The 18,107-nt window shown below is 40.2% G+C and overlaps 5 protein-coding genes across 6 annotated transcripts; 1 reads left to right on the top strand and 4 right to left on the bottom strand.

The window, feature by feature from the left end:
* Positions 1–5,181: 5,181 nt before the first annotated feature.
* On the bottom strand, positions 5,182–6,051 carry LOC136960546 (protein SPMIP1-like). The gene is made up of 2 exons (XM_067255065.1): positions 5,658–6,051; positions 5,182–5,344 (listed from the first exon to the last, which is right to left on the bottom strand). The coding sequence occupies exons 1-2, from the start codon at positions 6,049–6,051 to the stop codon at positions 5,229–5,231; spliced, it is 510 nt and encodes a 169-aa protein (XP_067111166.1). The 3' UTR covers positions 5,182–5,228.
* Positions 6,052–6,409: 358 nt separating this feature from the next.
* Positions 6,410–9,014, bottom strand: zgc:193726 (uncharacterized protein LOC561161 homolog). 2 transcript variants are annotated; one of them, XM_067254771.1, is made up of 9 exons: positions 8,882–9,014; positions 8,625–8,675; positions 8,313–8,351; positions 8,169–8,204; positions 8,046–8,072; positions 7,013–7,057; positions 6,877–6,930; positions 6,766–6,798; positions 6,410–6,676 (listed from the first exon to the last, which is right to left on the bottom strand). In XM_067254771.1, the coding sequence occupies exons 1-9, from the start codon at positions 8,959–8,961 to the stop codon at positions 6,544–6,546; spliced, it is 498 nt and encodes a 165-aa protein (XP_067110872.1). In that variant the 5' UTR covers positions 8,962–9,014; the 3' UTR covers positions 6,410–6,543. The 2 variants fall into 2 exon arrangements, with proteins under 2 accessions (XP_067110872.1, XP_067110873.1); XM_067254772.1 differs by lacking the exons at positions 6,410–6,676; positions 6,766–6,798; positions 6,877–6,930; positions 7,013–7,057 and adding an exon at positions 7,684–7,870 and having other exon boundaries at positions 8,882–8,941.
* Positions 9,015–9,702: 688 nt separating this feature from the next.
* On the bottom strand, positions 9,703–11,308 carry atp6v1f (ATPase H+ transporting V1 subunit F). Its single transcript, XM_067254054.1, has 2 exons — positions 10,809–11,308; positions 9,703–10,549 (listed from the first exon to the last, which is right to left on the bottom strand). The coding sequence occupies exons 1-2, from the start codon at positions 10,964–10,966 to the stop codon at positions 10,348–10,350; spliced, it is 360 nt and encodes a 119-aa protein (XP_067110155.1). The 5' UTR covers positions 10,967–11,308; the 3' UTR covers positions 9,703–10,347.
* lamtor4 (late endosomal/lysosomal adaptor, MAPK and MTOR activator 4) lies at positions 11,287–12,901 on the top strand. The gene is made up of 4 exons (XM_067254055.1): positions 11,287–11,369; positions 11,748–11,828; positions 11,980–12,088; positions 12,406–12,901. The coding sequence occupies exons 1-4, from the start codon at positions 11,367–11,369 to the stop codon at positions 12,501–12,503; spliced, it is 291 nt and encodes a 96-aa protein (XP_067110156.1). The 5' UTR covers positions 11,287–11,366; the 3' UTR covers positions 12,504–12,901.
* A 2,487-nt stretch (positions 12,902–15,388) lies between these two features.
* LOC136959852 (ADP-ribosylation factor 4) lies at positions 15,389–18,025 on the bottom strand. The gene is made up of 6 exons (XM_067254053.1): positions 17,832–18,025; positions 17,294–17,374; positions 16,474–16,583; positions 16,227–16,298; positions 15,773–15,898; positions 15,389–15,679 (listed from the first exon to the last, which is right to left on the bottom strand). Exons 1-6 carry the CDS (start codon positions 17,896–17,898, stop codon positions 15,593–15,595), a joined length of 543 nt encoding a protein of 180 aa, XP_067110154.1. The 5' UTR covers positions 17,899–18,025; the 3' UTR covers positions 15,389–15,592.
* Between the last annotated feature and the right edge of the window lie 82 nt (positions 18,026–18,107).

Genomic DNA, 18,107 nt, shown 5'->3' on the forward strand with positions numbered 1-18,107 from the left:
CTAACAACCAATTTTACTCTGAGTAATCCATCTTTGATCATCTATAAATGGTTCATCTAGACAACATGAAATGTTTTGAGGGACATGGAAACACGCCTACAGGTATGTGTAAGCATTCCCATCAACATGATGTTTCTAGTCTAGTTCTTATTCAGTCCCCACAAGAATATCCAATCAAACCTGCACACACAAGTATGTGTGTTTGTACTGTGTGTGTGTGTGTGTGTGTGTGTAAGTGTGCAAGCATGTAAGTACTTAAGCATGTGTATGTTTATCTGCCATTCTAACTTCAAGTCTCTATTAATCATTCCTTTTTCAAATCATTTCATCTGACAAAGATGATTGACATGGCAAGGAGTGTGTCTGACAGGTTAAGAGCAGTCTTACTCTATTTCCCCCTCCCCATTCTTCATCTCTCTCTCTCTGTTTCCCAACCACCCACCCACCCGCCCACCCTCTCTCTCTCTTTCTCTCTATTTTTTCTCTCTCTAGATTTCTCTAAAGTATCCATTCCCATAATAATCCTCTCACCAAGGGGTCTGCATCTCAAATTGTAGGGATCAGAGAACTTTCCTGACCTTACTAAACCAATACATTAATTAAACAGATAAAAGACCAACATGAAATTGAAGTTCCTTCTGGATTAACAAAGGGAATTAAATTGAATTGAACAATGACTCACAAATATTTTACTGAAAGAATCCCAATCTGATGTTTTCCCCCAGCCCAAAGCTGGGAAATGAGTCCTCCACCATCTTCCAGAAACATTTATATTTGCAATGTAATGGATTGGAAGGCTGCCTGTCATTCTCATTTGTCATTTGCTCAGGCCATATCCAGCGATGGTTTTGCTCCTTGATGCTGTGAGGTCTGAGACTGTATCATCCAAATATCAATGTAAAAAGTTGATGGGGGGAATATTCAGACTTTAATTGTCCGGGCACACAGCAGGGAAGTGTGAATTCAGAATGAACTGAACCTGTAGAAGAAAAGAGAGAGGAGAGAAGGGTTAGGCAGACTGACAAGAGCTGCTGTGTCAGTATTAGGAGACTGCCCAGGCTTCGGATTTAATAAAAATGGAATGTAATTCCATTTTTATTAAAATGGAATGTACTCTGCTGTACTTTCACCCAAATCAATTATGTTTAGACTGTTTGTAAATGCCACCTGATCACACATCTGTTGAGGAGGACACACTGGCACAAAGCAAATGGACTCGTACACTCTCTAGACACTAACTGCTCCTGAACGCCTCATACTGTGCTCTGTAAAATGAGCAGTTCTGACATTTGCACGTATATGCTAAGTTGATGTGATTGTGGATGAGCATGACCTTCCTAAGGCATCAGTGAGATTTGGACAGGAAGATTGGTCCTATAAAATGGGAGCCATAGTATGTAAACATATGGGGGGTAATTTACCTGGTCCATTTGGGTGGTCTGAAAAATGACCACCCAACCCCTTGGCTCCATTAGCCCTCCCCCAAACAGTTGTAATATTGACAAACCCATAAAGAGGTGCTGTCTATCTCTCCGAAAGGCCAATCCATTTATCGTGATTGATGTGAATGTACACAGTTGTGACAAGAATTTCGACTGAATAGCCTTTACTATCCTCCGAAGAAATGGCTTCCGTTAAGATGAATGAAGCTTGCGTGTGTGTGTGTGTGACAGTTTCCACACATCTCAACGTGTGTGAGGTGCGTCTGCTAACGTGTTTGTTGTTTTTGTGACGGTGAGTAGGCGCATGTTTGTGTATGTGCCAGCGTTATGCACTTGATCTTGAAGTAAAAAGTGAAGGCGGTGGCCCTGCTGCCTGGCTGAGATGCCAGTTGGACATATTCCCCTGGAACAGAAGGCCTCCACACACTCCCTCTGCTGCGTCGCAACGTTCAATAATCCAGAAGTGTTTGGTTCAACCCGCGCTGACTCCACCCCCACGCAGGAAAAGATCTGTGACACACACCTGCTCCTGTCTCTCCCTGCCATGTTTGATTGCTCAAAGAGCAGCCCATCCTTTGAGATAATCATCTAATCAGCCAGCACCAGCGTACTGTGATTGCATTGCCAATCAGTTAACCCTCTGACTCGAATACTCACCAGGGGGATAGTGTTGTAAATGTGGATTTGAGGTTTGAATACCACTGTCACCTCTATACAATTACTGTAAACGGAAAAACAATATTTCTGAAAATCGTAAAGCTGGGATGAAGACAGTTATTGTGACCAGTCAATAGTTGAAGAAATGTCTACAAATACTTGAATGACAGCCAGGTATACAAATGAGAAGCTATTTACCTGCCTCCTGTGATAGTGTGGCCGAGACAGAGAGCTCCTGAGGGGAGGCAGATAGTGGCATGACAACTAAAAGTTTTCACCTCCATGGAAAGTAAAGTTTAATTTTTGGCTGACTACCAACCCCAATGTTGTTGTGCAGACATCTTTGTCCCCTTTAGCCATCTGTCTATACCATTATAATAAGAAACAGAGAGAGAGAGAAAGAGAGAGATTGTAGCATAGGAGAGGGAGAGAATGAGACAGGCTAAGATAGTTCAATATTGTAAGGAAATTAACAGAAGGGGAGATTCTATGCCAAGACTGGCGGTGCATAGAAAAAGTTAATTTCTCTGAAGTACTGAACCAGAAGAACAACTGATCATTTAAGGACAGAGGGAGAGAGAGAAGGTGAAGAGAGAGAAAGTGAGATGGGAAAAGCATTGTGAAAGATATATTATTACTGCCCCGGCAGACCTATCAAGGTATGTCCATTCACAGGTCACAGGTTTGTGATGATGATTAACTCTGGTGTATGTATTAATCTTAGATGAAGTCCTTAATATAAGCATTGAAAGACAAAAGGCCAGCCTCAATAGCAAGTTGTAGCTGACACACATTAACTTCTCTATTCAGAACCACCACTAGTATGTGAGTTGGATTATTCCATTATTCCAAGCAATTCATGACAAATTACACATAATACAGACTCAGTGATTAAAAACATATCTGTATGAGAAATGGACTGAGCATGCCAGCTAAAAGGCCAATATGTAACCATTAGCCCGGCATTTCTCAAAACCAAGTCCAACACCAGACCACAGAGAAATGCTTCTGGGAATAATCTCTTTAAATGCAGTTAGCTTGGTTGGTTAGCAATGGCCAGCTCAACCAAGCAGTTCTCAGAGGCACAAAGGTCCTGCAAGTTAACAAACACTGTCATAGAAAGGTGGACATCTGTCTCCAATAATGTATTCATGACATGTAAGCCTCAGCACCTTGGCAGGTGCCTTGTTTGAGTCCCAGATTGTGCTTTGGAGTTTTATGTATTTCAAAGAATCTGTCAGTTTGGTTGATAAAACAGACTCTAGCCATGCACTTCTCCAGTTTTTGGGGACATCAATGATGATACACGCAAAATATAGATTGGTAATTCGCTCGGTAATTGCAGGTACTGTAGTCTCATCTATTGCTATCTTTATATTACACAGGCATTGTCATTGGTTAGCAGCAGGAGTGATTGTTTAAATTATCCCAGGTGGGTTTTATTATTGATTTATGCTCATCCATAGTCCAGAAGCCCCTCACCCGCTCTCTCAAAGTAATGTATTGAGACCTGAAAAATGTCAAAACAATCATCAACCTCACGTTCCATTAGAAACCATAAGCTAGGATTCAGACATTGACTGCAATTAGCAATCAGCTCCTTAAACTGTCCCAATTTTTCAATAAGTTGTCATGCATGTTCTATTGGCTACGAGTTACCATTATTAAATCATCGGCTGACAGTGACATGGGGGCTCAACTTCACTTTTAACAGGTAGGTGTGCTGTGACCCATTGCTCACACAGTGAAACGAAGATGTAACTGATCTGATGGTGCCTCTAGCTCTGCAGATAGATGCCGGCCCACAGCAGAAGTTTCTGCGAGTAATGGAAGCCATTTATCTCAAAGGCAGAGGACCTTACGAGAAATTAGATGATAAAGCATGGCATTATGGGATAGAATAAGAAAAAGCTATGTAATTTGCAATTATATTGACAGCTGGAGTGACCTGTAGCCTACTGTGGAATTTAAATGGCAAGATGATTTTTCTTTTAGGGCGGAGATCTAAAATCTTGTGTTTTTGGGAGGTTAGGGTTGGTGGGATCTGAGATGAAAGACCACTTTCTCTTCTCAGGCGCAGCAGCATCTTCTAAATCTCCTTCTGTTGTTGACCAACAGGTCTTTGGTGTCCTAGAGCCGCTCCCAGGAGTTTGAAGTTAGTGCCTCCCTCCCTTTCCCAATTGTCATGGAGGCCACTGTTGTGAGCTGAAAGCACCCTTCTCAATGTGAGGTGAGAGTCCCCTCTTGTGGTGAAAGAGCATAATGTATCTACCACGGCGAGGAACGTACTTCATAGACTGTAAAAAAAAAAAAAAAAAACTACAGATTACATTTGCCAACCTAACCTTATAAATCCATGGAGGATGTCCACCCAGGGAGAGAAGACTTTGTATTGGTGCTAAATGGATCAAATGTAATGCAAAATTAAAGAGAGGCTGGTTTATCTTATTATAAAATGATTTGCCATTATTATCCCAGCTACAAATCAGCAATGGAATGAGACAGATTGCACCTGTCAAATGATGAGTAGGGTATACTTTTAAGGGCATTGTCCAGGCCATCCTTCCCTCTCACTGTGAGCAGGGCAGGCCTACAGCTGCAGGCTGGAATACACAATATTGTATCATGAAGTCTACCTGCCACCCAAAGGTGTAGCCATGGAGTCAACATTGGGGGGGACAAATTACATTTTTTATGATAATTTCAAACAGCGTGCGTAGCGTAACACATTTATATTTTTATTTATATTTCTATATCAATATATTGGGGGGGACATTTTGAGCAGATTGGAATATGGGGGGGATGTGTCCCCCCCAATATGTATTATGATTAAGGCCTTGCTGCCACCACTCATCCAGCTGTGAGCTCCATGTCAGACTAGTGGACCGTAGTTAGATAATAACCCAGCCATTTACTGAGTGTAGTGATATTTCAGTATGAGTATTTACAATTTACTGGACACAAAACAGAAAAAGCTAATTTTTGGAAGATTTTTATTTGATATATATCAAGCTTTACATTGCTCTAGTGGAAATACAGAGGAATAAGGCATAATAAGGTCAAAACAGTGCTGACATTGGGGATGGTGGTTGCATGGGGGTCAGTTCAGCACCGTAGGTCCAACGGGTTCTATGCCAGCCTGTCAGAGAGAGTGGAGTGCGGGAAGGTGCCGTTCTTCCGGTAGAAGGTATCTCTCACAATGGCGTTTAGTGCAAACATTGGGACATAGGCCTTGGTCGTGTCACCTGGATACAGATGAATATCAATAGGCTACTTGCCATATCCAGATGCAAACGCAATAGAATCATTATGACTGAGTGTAAAGAAAATATGTACGCCTATTACTTTAAATGTGTAACCAAGTACATTTACATTTAGCAGACGCTCTTATCCAGAGCGACTTACAGTAAGTACAGGGACTTTCCCCCAGTGCCTTGCCCAAGTACACAACGTCAATTTGCACAGCCGGGAATCGAACCGGTAACCTTCAGATTACGAGCCCGACTCCCTAACCGCTCAGCCACCTGAGTATAGAAATAAAGCTATTTGCTTACTTACCTAAACCCCAACCATACTCGCAGTTGCTGGTTAATGGATACGGATACTTTTCTTCTGGAGATTTGGCTTTCCTCATTAGTAGGTATTTATAGCGCCCAGTCTGCTCTTTTGAAAAGCCATCATAAAGAACTTTCCGAGTCTCTCCCGACACTGGCCGCATCGGCAGGATCGTCTGATTGCAGTTGTTTTCCTGCCCTCTGTCCTTGACCGTCGGCAGGCTTGGAGTGCCTTCGTGAGGAGGTTTGGCGATCTGTGGCAGTGTTGCTCTTGCCTTTGCACTCACCTTTTTGGGTGTGTTATGGTATTTGGTCCAGTTATCTCGAAACCAATTGAGCCGAAGCATGTTCTCTTTTAAAATGCTCTCTCTCCAAAATCCTTGTATATGGGAATCCATTTTTCGAAAACTTGTGTTATCCTTTCCAAAACGCTTGGGACGTTTTCTACTCTATTGTCTGTATAGGCTACAGACTGTCCCGTCGCTTTCGCTAACAGCAAAGCAATTTGGTTAGTGTTGATACCATTAATGTCAGCTTTCTATAAGCTATGCATACACCCCAGGCACTTAAACGCGACACATTGACCCATTAGTCTAGTATATTAGCTAAGTGCCGTTGGTATAACGCTGTAGCATTTAACTTTTCAAACATTTGAGCTCAAATGTGGCAGTAGGCCTACGCGTAATAATCGCATGCCGTCACAAGTGTTGGCCATGCAATCAAACACTAAAGGGTGGCTAAATTAACACACTTATACGATTATAAAACGGCAATTTTATTAGATTTAACTCAAATTCATTAAATAAACAAACAACTCTGACTTTCCACTCAGCTGATGCCATATGACATCTGCTTTGATCAAGGGTCTCGAGGGCCCTCTGACTTCCCTCTCATCTCTTGCCGATTCCATGAGGGTCTGTCGTTGCTCTGCCTGCTTTCTCGTCTCCGCCTGACTGCATCTCATGGCTCAGGTTTATAAGGGCACAGATACTAAGCTGGCAGCTCTTGACTCTTGATACTCCCCTGACAAGAGAAAATCAATTTTTTATGAGATAAAGCACCAATGCAGACAACCAAACTGCTGATTGTAGCTAAGTCATTCCATTACTTACCGAAGATAGGTAACATGCAGTTTCATCGGTGTACTGGATATGAATGAAGAAATTTGGTAAATAAGGGTAAAGAACATCATTTATACATTTAGATATTAGATGAATGCTTACTGCATTGTCATGTTGCCATCTGATTCTGTACCATTCCAGCTCTGCACCTCCTTCCTGTAGTGGTACAAGCAGCAAGTAAGGGAACTCAAACTCTCCACCATCTCCCACTTTTCAAGACATGGTCTATATTACTCACGTGACGTTATACTCTGTGTCCTTCCTCTGTTGCAGACTGTCTAACCTGTGAGGAGATAGATAGGGATATTAGGACAATTGGACACTCTAATATTCTAACATGAGGCGCCTGATATTCACATGAAGGAAAACGATAATACAGTAGCTGAAATTGGAAAACTGATATTTCTAAGCTTCACAAATATGTGTCCTTCATGATCAAACTGTCTTGTAAGGTCAAATTGAAAGCATACATTTACATTAATATGAATAATGGGAAAACTATTTGTTTAAATGCTTGTTTAATAGTTACATCTTCTCTATTGAACATCAGGTATGTACAGTATGTTCATAATTTGAATAGCAGTCATTAATGCCACCAATTCTGGTTTGTATTAGTTGTTTTTATTGGTCAACATTTAGAGTGAAGAATACTAAATAGTATTGTAAAAAGTATAGTACATTTATATGGTTCTTTATCTTTTACTTATTGTACAGCACTTTGTTGGCATTGGTTGTGTTTAAATGCATTACAGAAATCAATTTGATTTTTGTATCTGGTGGAGTTAAACAGAAGGAGCCTTTCTATCATGGTGCCATCCATTACAACATTACCAATCAAGAATCAGCATGCATGTCCGACATGTTTTATCAGGTTGAATCCATTGTGATTATTACAATGTTTACACCCATAAAGCTGTGTACTATCTGGTGTGAGCACTTAGTCATAATATTACAAATCAGCTCTTATTTCTTCCCTATCCCCTGAGGATCTCTAGTAGAGCTGCCCGCTATCTCATCCCCTATCTGCAAGGAGGAGCCCAGGACGGCAGTCATACAGGTGGGCAGGATGCATTGCTTGGCCCCCACCCTCACAATCCTTATGGAGAAAAATGTAACAAGGGTTGGAGAGGTAAAGGCTTAGATAGGTTTAGATATGAAACAGGTCACATGCATAACAATATGGAAATTGTTATGTTTTTAGTGTTGTTAATGTTTATTGTTGTTGCAACATTCATTGATCAAAAAAGTTTTGTAAACTAAGCAATTCTTACATGTCTGGCTGGTTTGGTGATTTTTCCCTTTAAAAAGATTTTGAAAAGTATTTTTAACATGACTACTTAGTTATACAACATGTTATATCTTAAAAATATGTATTTGACAATAAAGTTTCATACCCTGTTGAAACCAAATACTGGGTTGAGATGATCATTCTGTAAATAAATTTCAAACAACAAAAACAGGTTATAAGCGGTATAAAAAACATTCTACTTTAATTTGCATACTCTAGATCATTGGATGGACATCTGTATTATTCTTACTGAAAGGGAGAGATTCCTGTGTCATTAGTCTCAACAAATCTGGAAAGGCAAAGCATGTTTTATTATATATCAACTATTTTTAGGTTCCTTTTTCCAAACAAAGATCCCTGTTCCTTTCAAAACGTTTAAAATTTCTGTATAAAAATATGTTAATTTATAAAAGTGGTTTGTAACTGTGTTCTTTTAATTCTATATATATATATCACTGTTTTAAGAACATGTGCCTGATTTGTTGAAATACTAAAGCTTAAATTGCTAGAATATAGTGACAAAGTTTTTACAACGTTCATATAGCATATAGCCAAAACTCACTCTGTCGAGTTGTCCAGTGTGTAGTTTCGTTGAAAAAGGGTCTCATTTTGTCTGAAAAAGAGGTATGTTTGTTCATTTTTAAACCTCTGACAGTTCTCTATAATTTCCCATGAAGTCTTCCCTTGTGCAAGCCATGTTATAGAAAGGAAATATGGAACTAACATAGACATATTGTCCTTCAGACCATCACTAATCTCATACTTTAATTCCATGCACACCTCTGGTAAAAGCTGTTTAGGCACTGGTATACTTCTTACCTGGTGCTGTTGTGAAAGTTGATGGGCATTCCAAAGACATAGCCAAGGAGAAACACACTGAGTGACCAGGTGGGGCCCATAATGTCCTCACTAAGGCCTAAGGATGGAGGAATGAGAGGAGGTAGGCAGTTCCAACCCCACAGGCTCACTCAGTTAGAAGACCTTTTATACTCTGCACCTACTCCATAACATTTGTACAGTGAGAAGATGTTTAACTGTGCAGTGTTTATCCCCAGTCAACTGAAGGACACAGGAGAGAAGGACACACTCACTCAACGTGAAGAGTGATGAGGCTAGTCCAATGTTATTTAAATATTTGCTCATTTACATCATCTGTGTCTCTGAACTGCCTGTTATTTTCGAGGTCAGTGTGGACTCATGGGAACCATTCTGCCTCAAGTTCAACAGCGGCTTTGTATGGTTTTGTACTTGAATGTTATTACAGTTTGGGAACTGTCCTTGGTGTGTCCCTGCCTTGTTTGCTGCTGGCAATACTTATCTTGTATGGGCATATTGGGCTTTGTTCTTGTGCCACACTGGATGGAAAGCTGTAAAAGCTTTTAAAATATAATCTATTTTCTAGAGAGAAACTTGCATATGGAGCTCCATTGGCACAGACTTGCTACATTTTAGTAATGTTTCTGATAATGAGCTACTCTTCTCCCAAGGCCAGACAGGCTACAAATAATAATTGGCACCAAGGCTTTAAAATCAACACGGCCATGTCATGTATATAGGCCTATATATATTGTTATCCATAACCATTTCAGTTTCATATTTATAACTGAAATTGAACAGAATTACATAAAAGAAACAATATCTCATCGTTATTATAATTTATTTTCATGAATACCAGTTACTTGGGTTTTTAGATAAATAAGAACACATTTGTAGCAATCACGATACAATGCATCTTTCAAGACTTAACACATGACACAAAACGCAGAACACTTTCTCTATTAGACAATTTCCAAACATTTGGAAAAAGATTTAACACATTTGTATGTGATGTTTATTCAGGTTAACTAATTTGGGTTTACAGTTCTGTAAATCTTCAGAAGCCTAGGGTGTATGCCATGCTGGAAGTGAGTGTATCATCAAAATGGAAAATAGGTGTTAAAACTTTATCAGGTTCATATGAATCAGTCAATGCTGACAAAGTCTGCCCTACAGCTTGTGACTACCCATCAATCCTTGTAATACAACCTAAAAACTGCCCATAATGAAAAGCTACATGTAACACAGCATGTGGGGGAAAAAACACAAAGAGCTATCAAATATCAGAGACAGTGACCTGTCAGGTTTAAGACAACAGTCCCCTGGCAACCAATCAGTACTGTTATCATCAGATATGGTTTTCTGTCCAGGTAAAGGAATGGCAAATTAAATAAAACACAAACCCCTATCATCACCTCATTCTCCATATATGTCCCGGCTTAAACCATGCCCCTGCTGAGTGTGTGTGTTTATCGGAAGTCCTCAGCACAGAACATGCCCTTGGCCCTGCGTAGGATGGAATCCTTGGAGGCATCGTATGGATGCTCCTTGGAGGGGATCTCCAGCACTGCAGGGATGGACTCCATGTGTCCATCAATGGCGTGACGGATCATCTCGGCTATGAACTGGTTGATCAGGATGATGCCGATGTCGTTACGGACAAGGAAACTCCTACGGGAGTCGAAATGGAAGTTTACACACAGGACGTGGGATTTGGTTGATCAAGGTCATACTAGTAATAGTAACCCAGACGAGTGCTATCCTCTGAATTAGGCTACGTGTTGGTCATAAATCATGATGTCCCTAAGAGAATGTATATAAATACTACTGGCATGGTATTTAACGTATTTTTCAATAAATTGTTTGCTCTGTCTTGACATTTGAGCCTATAATCTTTAACAACACTTTGTATAATGGTAATAATACTTACTTGAATGTCTCCTCTATCTCTGTGATGCTTGTGTCCTTCTCGACCACCAAGAAATTGGGCTTCCGATTTTTATTCAGCTCGCCAATTCCACCGAGAAGAAATCCAGTACATGTGTCTTCATCACCAATAACGGCGATGAGTTTACCTCGTCCTGCCATTGCTGTTATTCTATCTTAATTTGTGAGATAAATCGTTGAAATCGACCTGTCTGTTTTTCATTCAGATCATATGAAGTTGTCAGCTGACTAGCTGTAACTTCCGCTTTAAACGAGTTGTGAGAGTGATGGGGGCTCCATCTACTGGTTTGTAGCAAAAAGACGAAATTATCAATTAACTCAGTAAATATAAATATATGTATTGTGAAAATATAACAAAATAATTGACCTGTCATTGAAGGAAGTAATAATTAATTGCCCCAAAATACCCCAGCATGTCAGTGATATGAAATATCCTAGACCTCCAAGGCCACCAGCCCAACTCGCAGAAGGACGTCACGGGATAGACTTGTCACATGAGCAGGAAAGCAGATGGTCTTCCTCCTTCAACAACACAACTGAAATGGTATGTTCAAGTTTTATGTATTTTAAATTAATTAGCTATACGTTCAATTTGATGTCAAATATAAAGCATTTCATGTTCTACGTAGTTAAAATGTGTAACATTGAATTGCTGTGAAATTGCACATCCATTGACATTGTTGGCCCTCTAACTAGGCTAGCAAGCAAACGCGTTGTTTTGCTTGACAATCTAGGGATTTCTTACACTAGTATTACTACCGATATAAAGTGACAGTACTCTTTGCCAAGTAAGGACACAGTAAGAAATTGTATTGTGACAATAGTTTGCCACAGCAAGCCATGTTTAAAAAAAATATCAAATTAACCGTGCTATAGTGTACGTTTTAGCATAGCTTAGCTATCTTTCTCGTTTTTGTTTCAGACTACCGCTCTGACGCAGGGTTTGGAGAGGATTCCTGATCAATTGGGCTATTTGGTGATCAGTGAAGATGGCGTACTTGCGGTAAGGGCAAAAACAGGAACCACAAGCTTTGACTATTGTACAATAACCTAGCACGCCGCTGTTCCCATTTTGTAACCCGTTCTACCACCCTCAACATTCTGCTACTGGAAGAGTCCTTTACTCTTTCTCTTGTTTGCATCATGTTACACAGTCGGCAGGGGAGATGGAGAATGATGAGCACACAGCTGGGATCATAATGCAGTTGGTGCGGACTGGATGCCGGGTTAGCTCTGCTGAGCCTCCCTTCAAACGCATGTCAGGTATGCCACAAGGCACACATTAGACCTACCTATGTACTGTCAATATCATAGCAGTTCATGTTGTTTAATTGTAACTTGTTTAACTACATGCACTTATGGTTCTTCCCTTTGGCACTTACTTTGGTTGTTCACAATGTGTGCTTCATGTTTTGGCTACTCGCAATGTTTTGTGGCTATCTCGTTGTTATGATCAGTGACCTATGCACTTTGTAAAGCTCTCTCTTGGAAGTCGCTTTGGATAAAAGCGTCTGCTAAATGAACAAATGTAAATATACTTGATAGCACCCGTCTCTAATCAAGCTTTGTTCACTTTCCAGTCATGTGTGAAGAGTTTGCCTACGCAGTAACTGTCTCAGGCCAGAAGGTCTTTGTTGTGAAACGTCAGAACAATCAGCGAGAACCTGTGATTGTGTAGTCGACAAAGGAGCATCAATACAAGAAGAAGACGACTACTCCTCTACAGATGTACATCACTGGACATTTGAGTGACAGCAAATGTATAGGATGATGAGGTAAAAGTGCAACAAATGAATGCCTGTGTGATGGACTCAAGTATACAGAGTCCCCATCCATCCAGGTTAAAGATTCAGGACAGGACTTGTTTAGATAAGTCCAGCAGGTCTATAAAATGATGCTTGTTGAAAATTGTCTTTTTAACCTTGTCTGTGATTACCATCCGCAATCTTGTACCACCTATGTGCACTGTTGCAAGTATTTAAGTTGTACATCTATTTTTATTGCTTTGTTGTCCATTTTTGAAAGATGATATTTAAATAGCTAGAAGATTGAATAAAGTTTTGCTTATGAACAGTTACATGTAAAATTTACTTCATCCACCAGAGAAGACTGACTGGGAATTTACCTACTTGCAAATAGAATAGTGCCCTCTTACCCTCCAACCTTAAAATGTAAAAACTTCCACAAAGGAATGGTTCATTCAAAGTTCACTAATTTGATTCTGGAGAAAACATGGGTAAGGATCTGCTATGCAATCAAACCATCCCAACAATAGACACCGTCATTTATATACCCCAGGGTTCCTGCAGGTTTCAGTAAGTCAAATTTAAGACCTTTAAGACATTTTAAGACCATACAGATTGAAATTTAAGACCTACGCGACACATTACCAAATAAATGTTCAAATCAAGAAATTCTGAAAAAACTTATTTCAATGAATTCAGTCATTGAAAAAGCCGCAATTTAATTTACAGATAAAGCAATCACATTAGTAACCTAATTTAATTTCATTCAGCACTAAGTACTAAGGGTGGGGGGGAAATGAGATTCACATATGAATCGCGATTCACTATTTTTATGTAAGAATATATTGAATCACAATTTGATTAAAAATCGAAGAATCGTGAAATGTTTTTTTTATCGAATCGTGACCCCAAGAATCGAAACGTGAGATACCAAAAGATTCCCGCCCATAATAGATGGTAAGCTGTACATTTCTGTTTAATATTTAACCGTGTTGCAGAAATCAATACGTCTATTCAAGAAAAGTCTACTTATCGTCACTGTATTTTGTGATTTTTAGAAATCCTTCAGCAAACTTTCACTTGTTTTGTAAGTATGATTAGAAGGCAGAGTATTCTGTTTTATAACTTGATCAGATGATCAGAAACAAAACCTATGTTGTCCTTTGGCATTTAGTAGTGTCACCGTGTTTGGACATCGAGTCTATTGCCAAACACGGTACCCCTGGTTCAAATCTCGCTCAAACAAATTAGTAATTCATTTAACTGATATCAGTTAAGTAATATATATGTTATTTCCAAGTATATAGATGGGGGACCCTGTGGTGTAGTGGGCTGAGAACAAGGGCCTACACCACAATGACCTGGGTTCAAAACCAGCACAGAGCATAGTGCCAAACACATCCGTGGGCCCAGATCCCTGTAACCACAGCACACTCCCCGACTGTCCAGACCCCCTCTCCCAACTCTCTTTACAGGTACCCAACTGTCCCACCCGGAAAGGCTCAACTAAGAGTCTAAAAATACATTTACCTTTTATCAGTTTTAGTCCAAGAGTTTAAGAGCAAAAATCGAGTTTATTTATAAGTCCAAGAGCAAAAATTGAGCTGTAAGAAGATCCTTCAGCCAGATTTGAACACAAGACCCCTCACACAGTAGCCCACATCCTTAACCACTGAGCTATTAGGGATCATAATCTCCACTCAACATTTAAATTTGACATTGAATTATCTAGTTGTAACAACCTGCAGAGTTGGGGTGTCAGAAAACCAGAAGAAAGCAGGGCTCCCCTGTTAGCTCACTGGGTTAGTGTGCATGCTCTTTCAGACATGCTGGGGCAGTACCGCAACAGCCTGGCTTTCTTTACATTGTGGTCATGTGAGATGTGGGACTTCACCATCACACAGTTTCATAAATATTGTCTCTCCTCTCCGACAAACGCTTGTTAATCTCAGGAAGATTCTCTTTAGTTTAGTTAGAAACAGAGTGCGAATTATTCAATGATAATCGGGGGGGGGGGGGGGGGGGGGGGTCAGCTTCTTCTCCAGGGCGTAAAGTAAAATTTACGATTAAAGGTAAGAACAATATATAAATGTATCGACCCCCCCAACCTGTTGTTTTTACCTCTTCTGGGGGGGTTTAAGATTAATTAGGGGGTCCAAGATGAATTAACCCTAACCCCGTAATTCAAACCCTGGACTCTCGAGCTCCGCTTTGTAGGCTACAACTAAATACTTTTTTGCTACTTTGTAATAACTTTCTGCGGCCAGCATTTCTGGAAATGAACGAGGGTAAAACCGTTTTTAGGCCTTAAATTTAAAGTTCCGAATTTTAGACTTTTTAAGACCCCGCAGGAATATATGCCCACTAGATACAAACGAGCATTTCAATAGTTGAGGGAAAAAGGAAAGAAAATATTTTATTGCATCATAATGGCCCTTGAAATGACTGAATACCTGGCAGCACCCTTCACATTGTTTAGAAATGGAAATGGCATTCAGGTCCAGCTCCCTGGAATGAGTCAACCAATCCTAGGCAGGCAGATGAGGCTTGTACCCCAAGCCCGGCCTCTGCCCTCCAATATGCACTGATGGCCCAACAAATTCCTGTTCACCCTGACCTACCCCCCAAACCTCCTGTTCATTTCACAACAATTAAAATCAGCACAACCATCATATGATTCTATTTTTGTTTGGGTGTTTTCCCCCCTTCTGAAAACATGCAACTCAAAAAAAAACAAATTTGAGGCGGGGGGTTGGGAGGTAAAAAGAAAGATATAAACAGTCTAAGAAACATCTGCAAGGACGACACAGAATAAAACAGAAGAATGAAGTGAGAAAAGTGTTTCAGAACAGGAACTGATCGCAAAGTCCATAACTCCAAGTTCTACCAGACAGACACACGATAATTTAAAAAGTTGTCATTTTCTTCTGATGGAATTCTCAGCACATGCCACACCCCTTTCTCTATGGGCATGTTCAGATCTCGTTTACTCCGACCCAGCTCCTGTTTTTTGCTCTCTCCTTTAGCGTTTTGACAGCTCGTTGGATAGCCAGTCCAGTCCCTCGTAAAGTCCTGTGCCTTGAGTAGCACAGGTAGCCTGCACATGCCACTATACAAAAGGGAGAGAGTAACATGCTCAGCCAATGTCAATTAAAAGTGGTCACCGAATATGTGTGAGCAAACTACTGAGAAAGAAACTCACAGTTCTGCTGCGCAAGCTCTGCAGGCCCAGTTTGTCTGTGAGGTCGCTCACTGCCATGGCGTTGGGAAGATCCTGTTTGTTGGCAAATACCAGCAACACTGCCTCTCTCAGCTCATCTTCTTGCAGCTGGGTATTGAGAGAGGAAAAGGGTGAGTAGAAAGGAGAGAGAAGGGCAGCGGAGTGTGACAATGCAGGGAAGCACTGTGACATGGAAAATCATAAACCATGCGCCAATGCAGAAGAATGAGTAGTCACAAAGACAGACAAACCTCTGTATATTAACTTGATTCACTACAAAACAACTCTTTATTTGCCCATCTCTCTGTTAGAATTGTTCACATAAATGCAAGCCAACACAGAAAGACCATTATATGTAAACACAACAGAAGGCTAAATAGTGGCAAGTCAATAGACTTGGTTACTTTTAGGCCTTTTAACACAGCCATAAACTTACCATTTTCGACAACTCTTCTGCCGACTCTGCTACTCTCTCTCTGTCGTTGCTATCGACTACGAAGATAAGGCCCTGTGAAGTCAAAGTCTTGATTGTTAGCACTTAGGTCACAACTTGTCACAGATTATTTTTCTCTTTAATGTGTCATACTCATGTATGTAACCATTTAGATAAGATTTTTTTTGTATGCATGTTTTTATTCTGTAAAACAATATGTCTACATTATGGTGTGGAAGGACTGCTGTACCTGTGTGTTCTGGAAGTAGTGCCTCCACAGGGGCCGGATCTTATCTTGACCGCCAACATCCCACACGGTAAAGCAGATGTTCTTGTACTCAACTGTCTCCACATTAAAGCCTGTCCAAAGACAAGATTTTAAAAATCATCATTAATTAATGATTGTTAGGTTATAACCAGCCAGACCACAACTTAAATTAAAACTAGCCATGGCCTAATCATGCCATTCAAACTTAAGCAAATGTTGATATGTTAAATCCTGTGATACTAGTTCCTCCACAATGCTTGAATAAAATAATCCATATGCAATATAAGTATATATGCTCAGGTGAGACATTCCATGTTTTTTTTTTATACACTTACTTTGGCTAGTGGACTTAGCTTCTATAGAACCTTATCAAACTATCTTTGTTATCAAAAGAGCAAACTCGTCTGCAAGCCTGAACAGCTCAGGAGGCAATACTTTTCTTTGCTTTTCTCCCAGAACCATGGCCATGCCATGCCACTTCCATCCTTTCCAAACCACCATGGTAAAAAGGAAAAGTAACCAAGAGTTACCAAAGAAATATATGAATGGCACATCATTATTAGTCTGAGATGAATGTCTGACTCAAATGTTAGGTGATGCAGGTAAAATATTCACCGACCATTATAGATGCACTATATCACATAATAGCACTATATCACAGCCTGACAAAAGGCACCCATCATTAATCATAATCCTCATCTCTATGATTAAGGAAGTAGTGATTCCACACAACGCTTCTAAATGACTGCTAGTAGATGAGAAAAAAGCGCATGTTAATGAGAATGATGACCAAGGACCTTACCGATGGTTGGAATAGTGGTTACAATTTCGCCAAGCTTCAGTTTGTAGAGGATAGTGGTCTTTCCAGCAGCGTCCAAACCAACTGTAAAATAACACAAGGCTTATGTCTTTAGGTGGTAGAATCAAATAAAGTGCATGGTTATGATTAATGTCATTATTTATAACGTTAGACCAATAATTCAGTAGCAATCTTCAGAGCAGACCAGTGTTTTTTTTTATGGCATCTCTACAGTTTAAGATTAAAACTAAACTCCAGTTACGCATAACAGCCAACAATGCCATAACCACTTGTGCAATTCAGATGGTAGCATAATTGGCCGATCTAGAAGCTTAGCCACAGTACAAGTATATTTATGTTGTAATGACCAGGCTTGTTACAGAATAGACCCTGGCACTAGAGACAAGCAGGAGTACAGCCATTATCAATAAAAACACAAAGTGTGTCTGATTTATGGCAACCCACCGACACTGATGAAAAACTAGCTCTCCAGTTAGCTAGTTAAAAAGCTAGCTAGGCAAGCTACTTAGCAAATGCTCACCCATAAGTATTCTCATCTGTTTCTTGCCGAAAAGTCTGGAAAATAGCGACGAAATTGTCAGCCCCATTTTGCGAAAGAGCCCCGCTTTACCGCTGAATTATAGAAATTGATATCCTAAAAGATAAATGTAAACGTATTTTAATGTAACCGGACAGGGAATGGGCGCAGCTCTTCTGTCTTTTAGAGATGCCACGTCCAGGCCAACGCGGAATAAATGACGTCAGTCATCAGACAGCTTTATTCACAAAACTTCCTGTGCATGTTTGTGCTTGACAT

The sequence above is a fragment of the Osmerus mordax genome, chromosome 17, assembly GCF_038355195.1.
Source record: "Osmerus mordax isolate fOsmMor3 chromosome 17, fOsmMor3.pri, whole genome shotgun sequence".
In the NCBI taxonomy this organism is placed as follows: Eukaryota; Metazoa; Chordata; class Actinopteri; order Osmeriformes; family Osmeridae; genus Osmerus; species Osmerus mordax.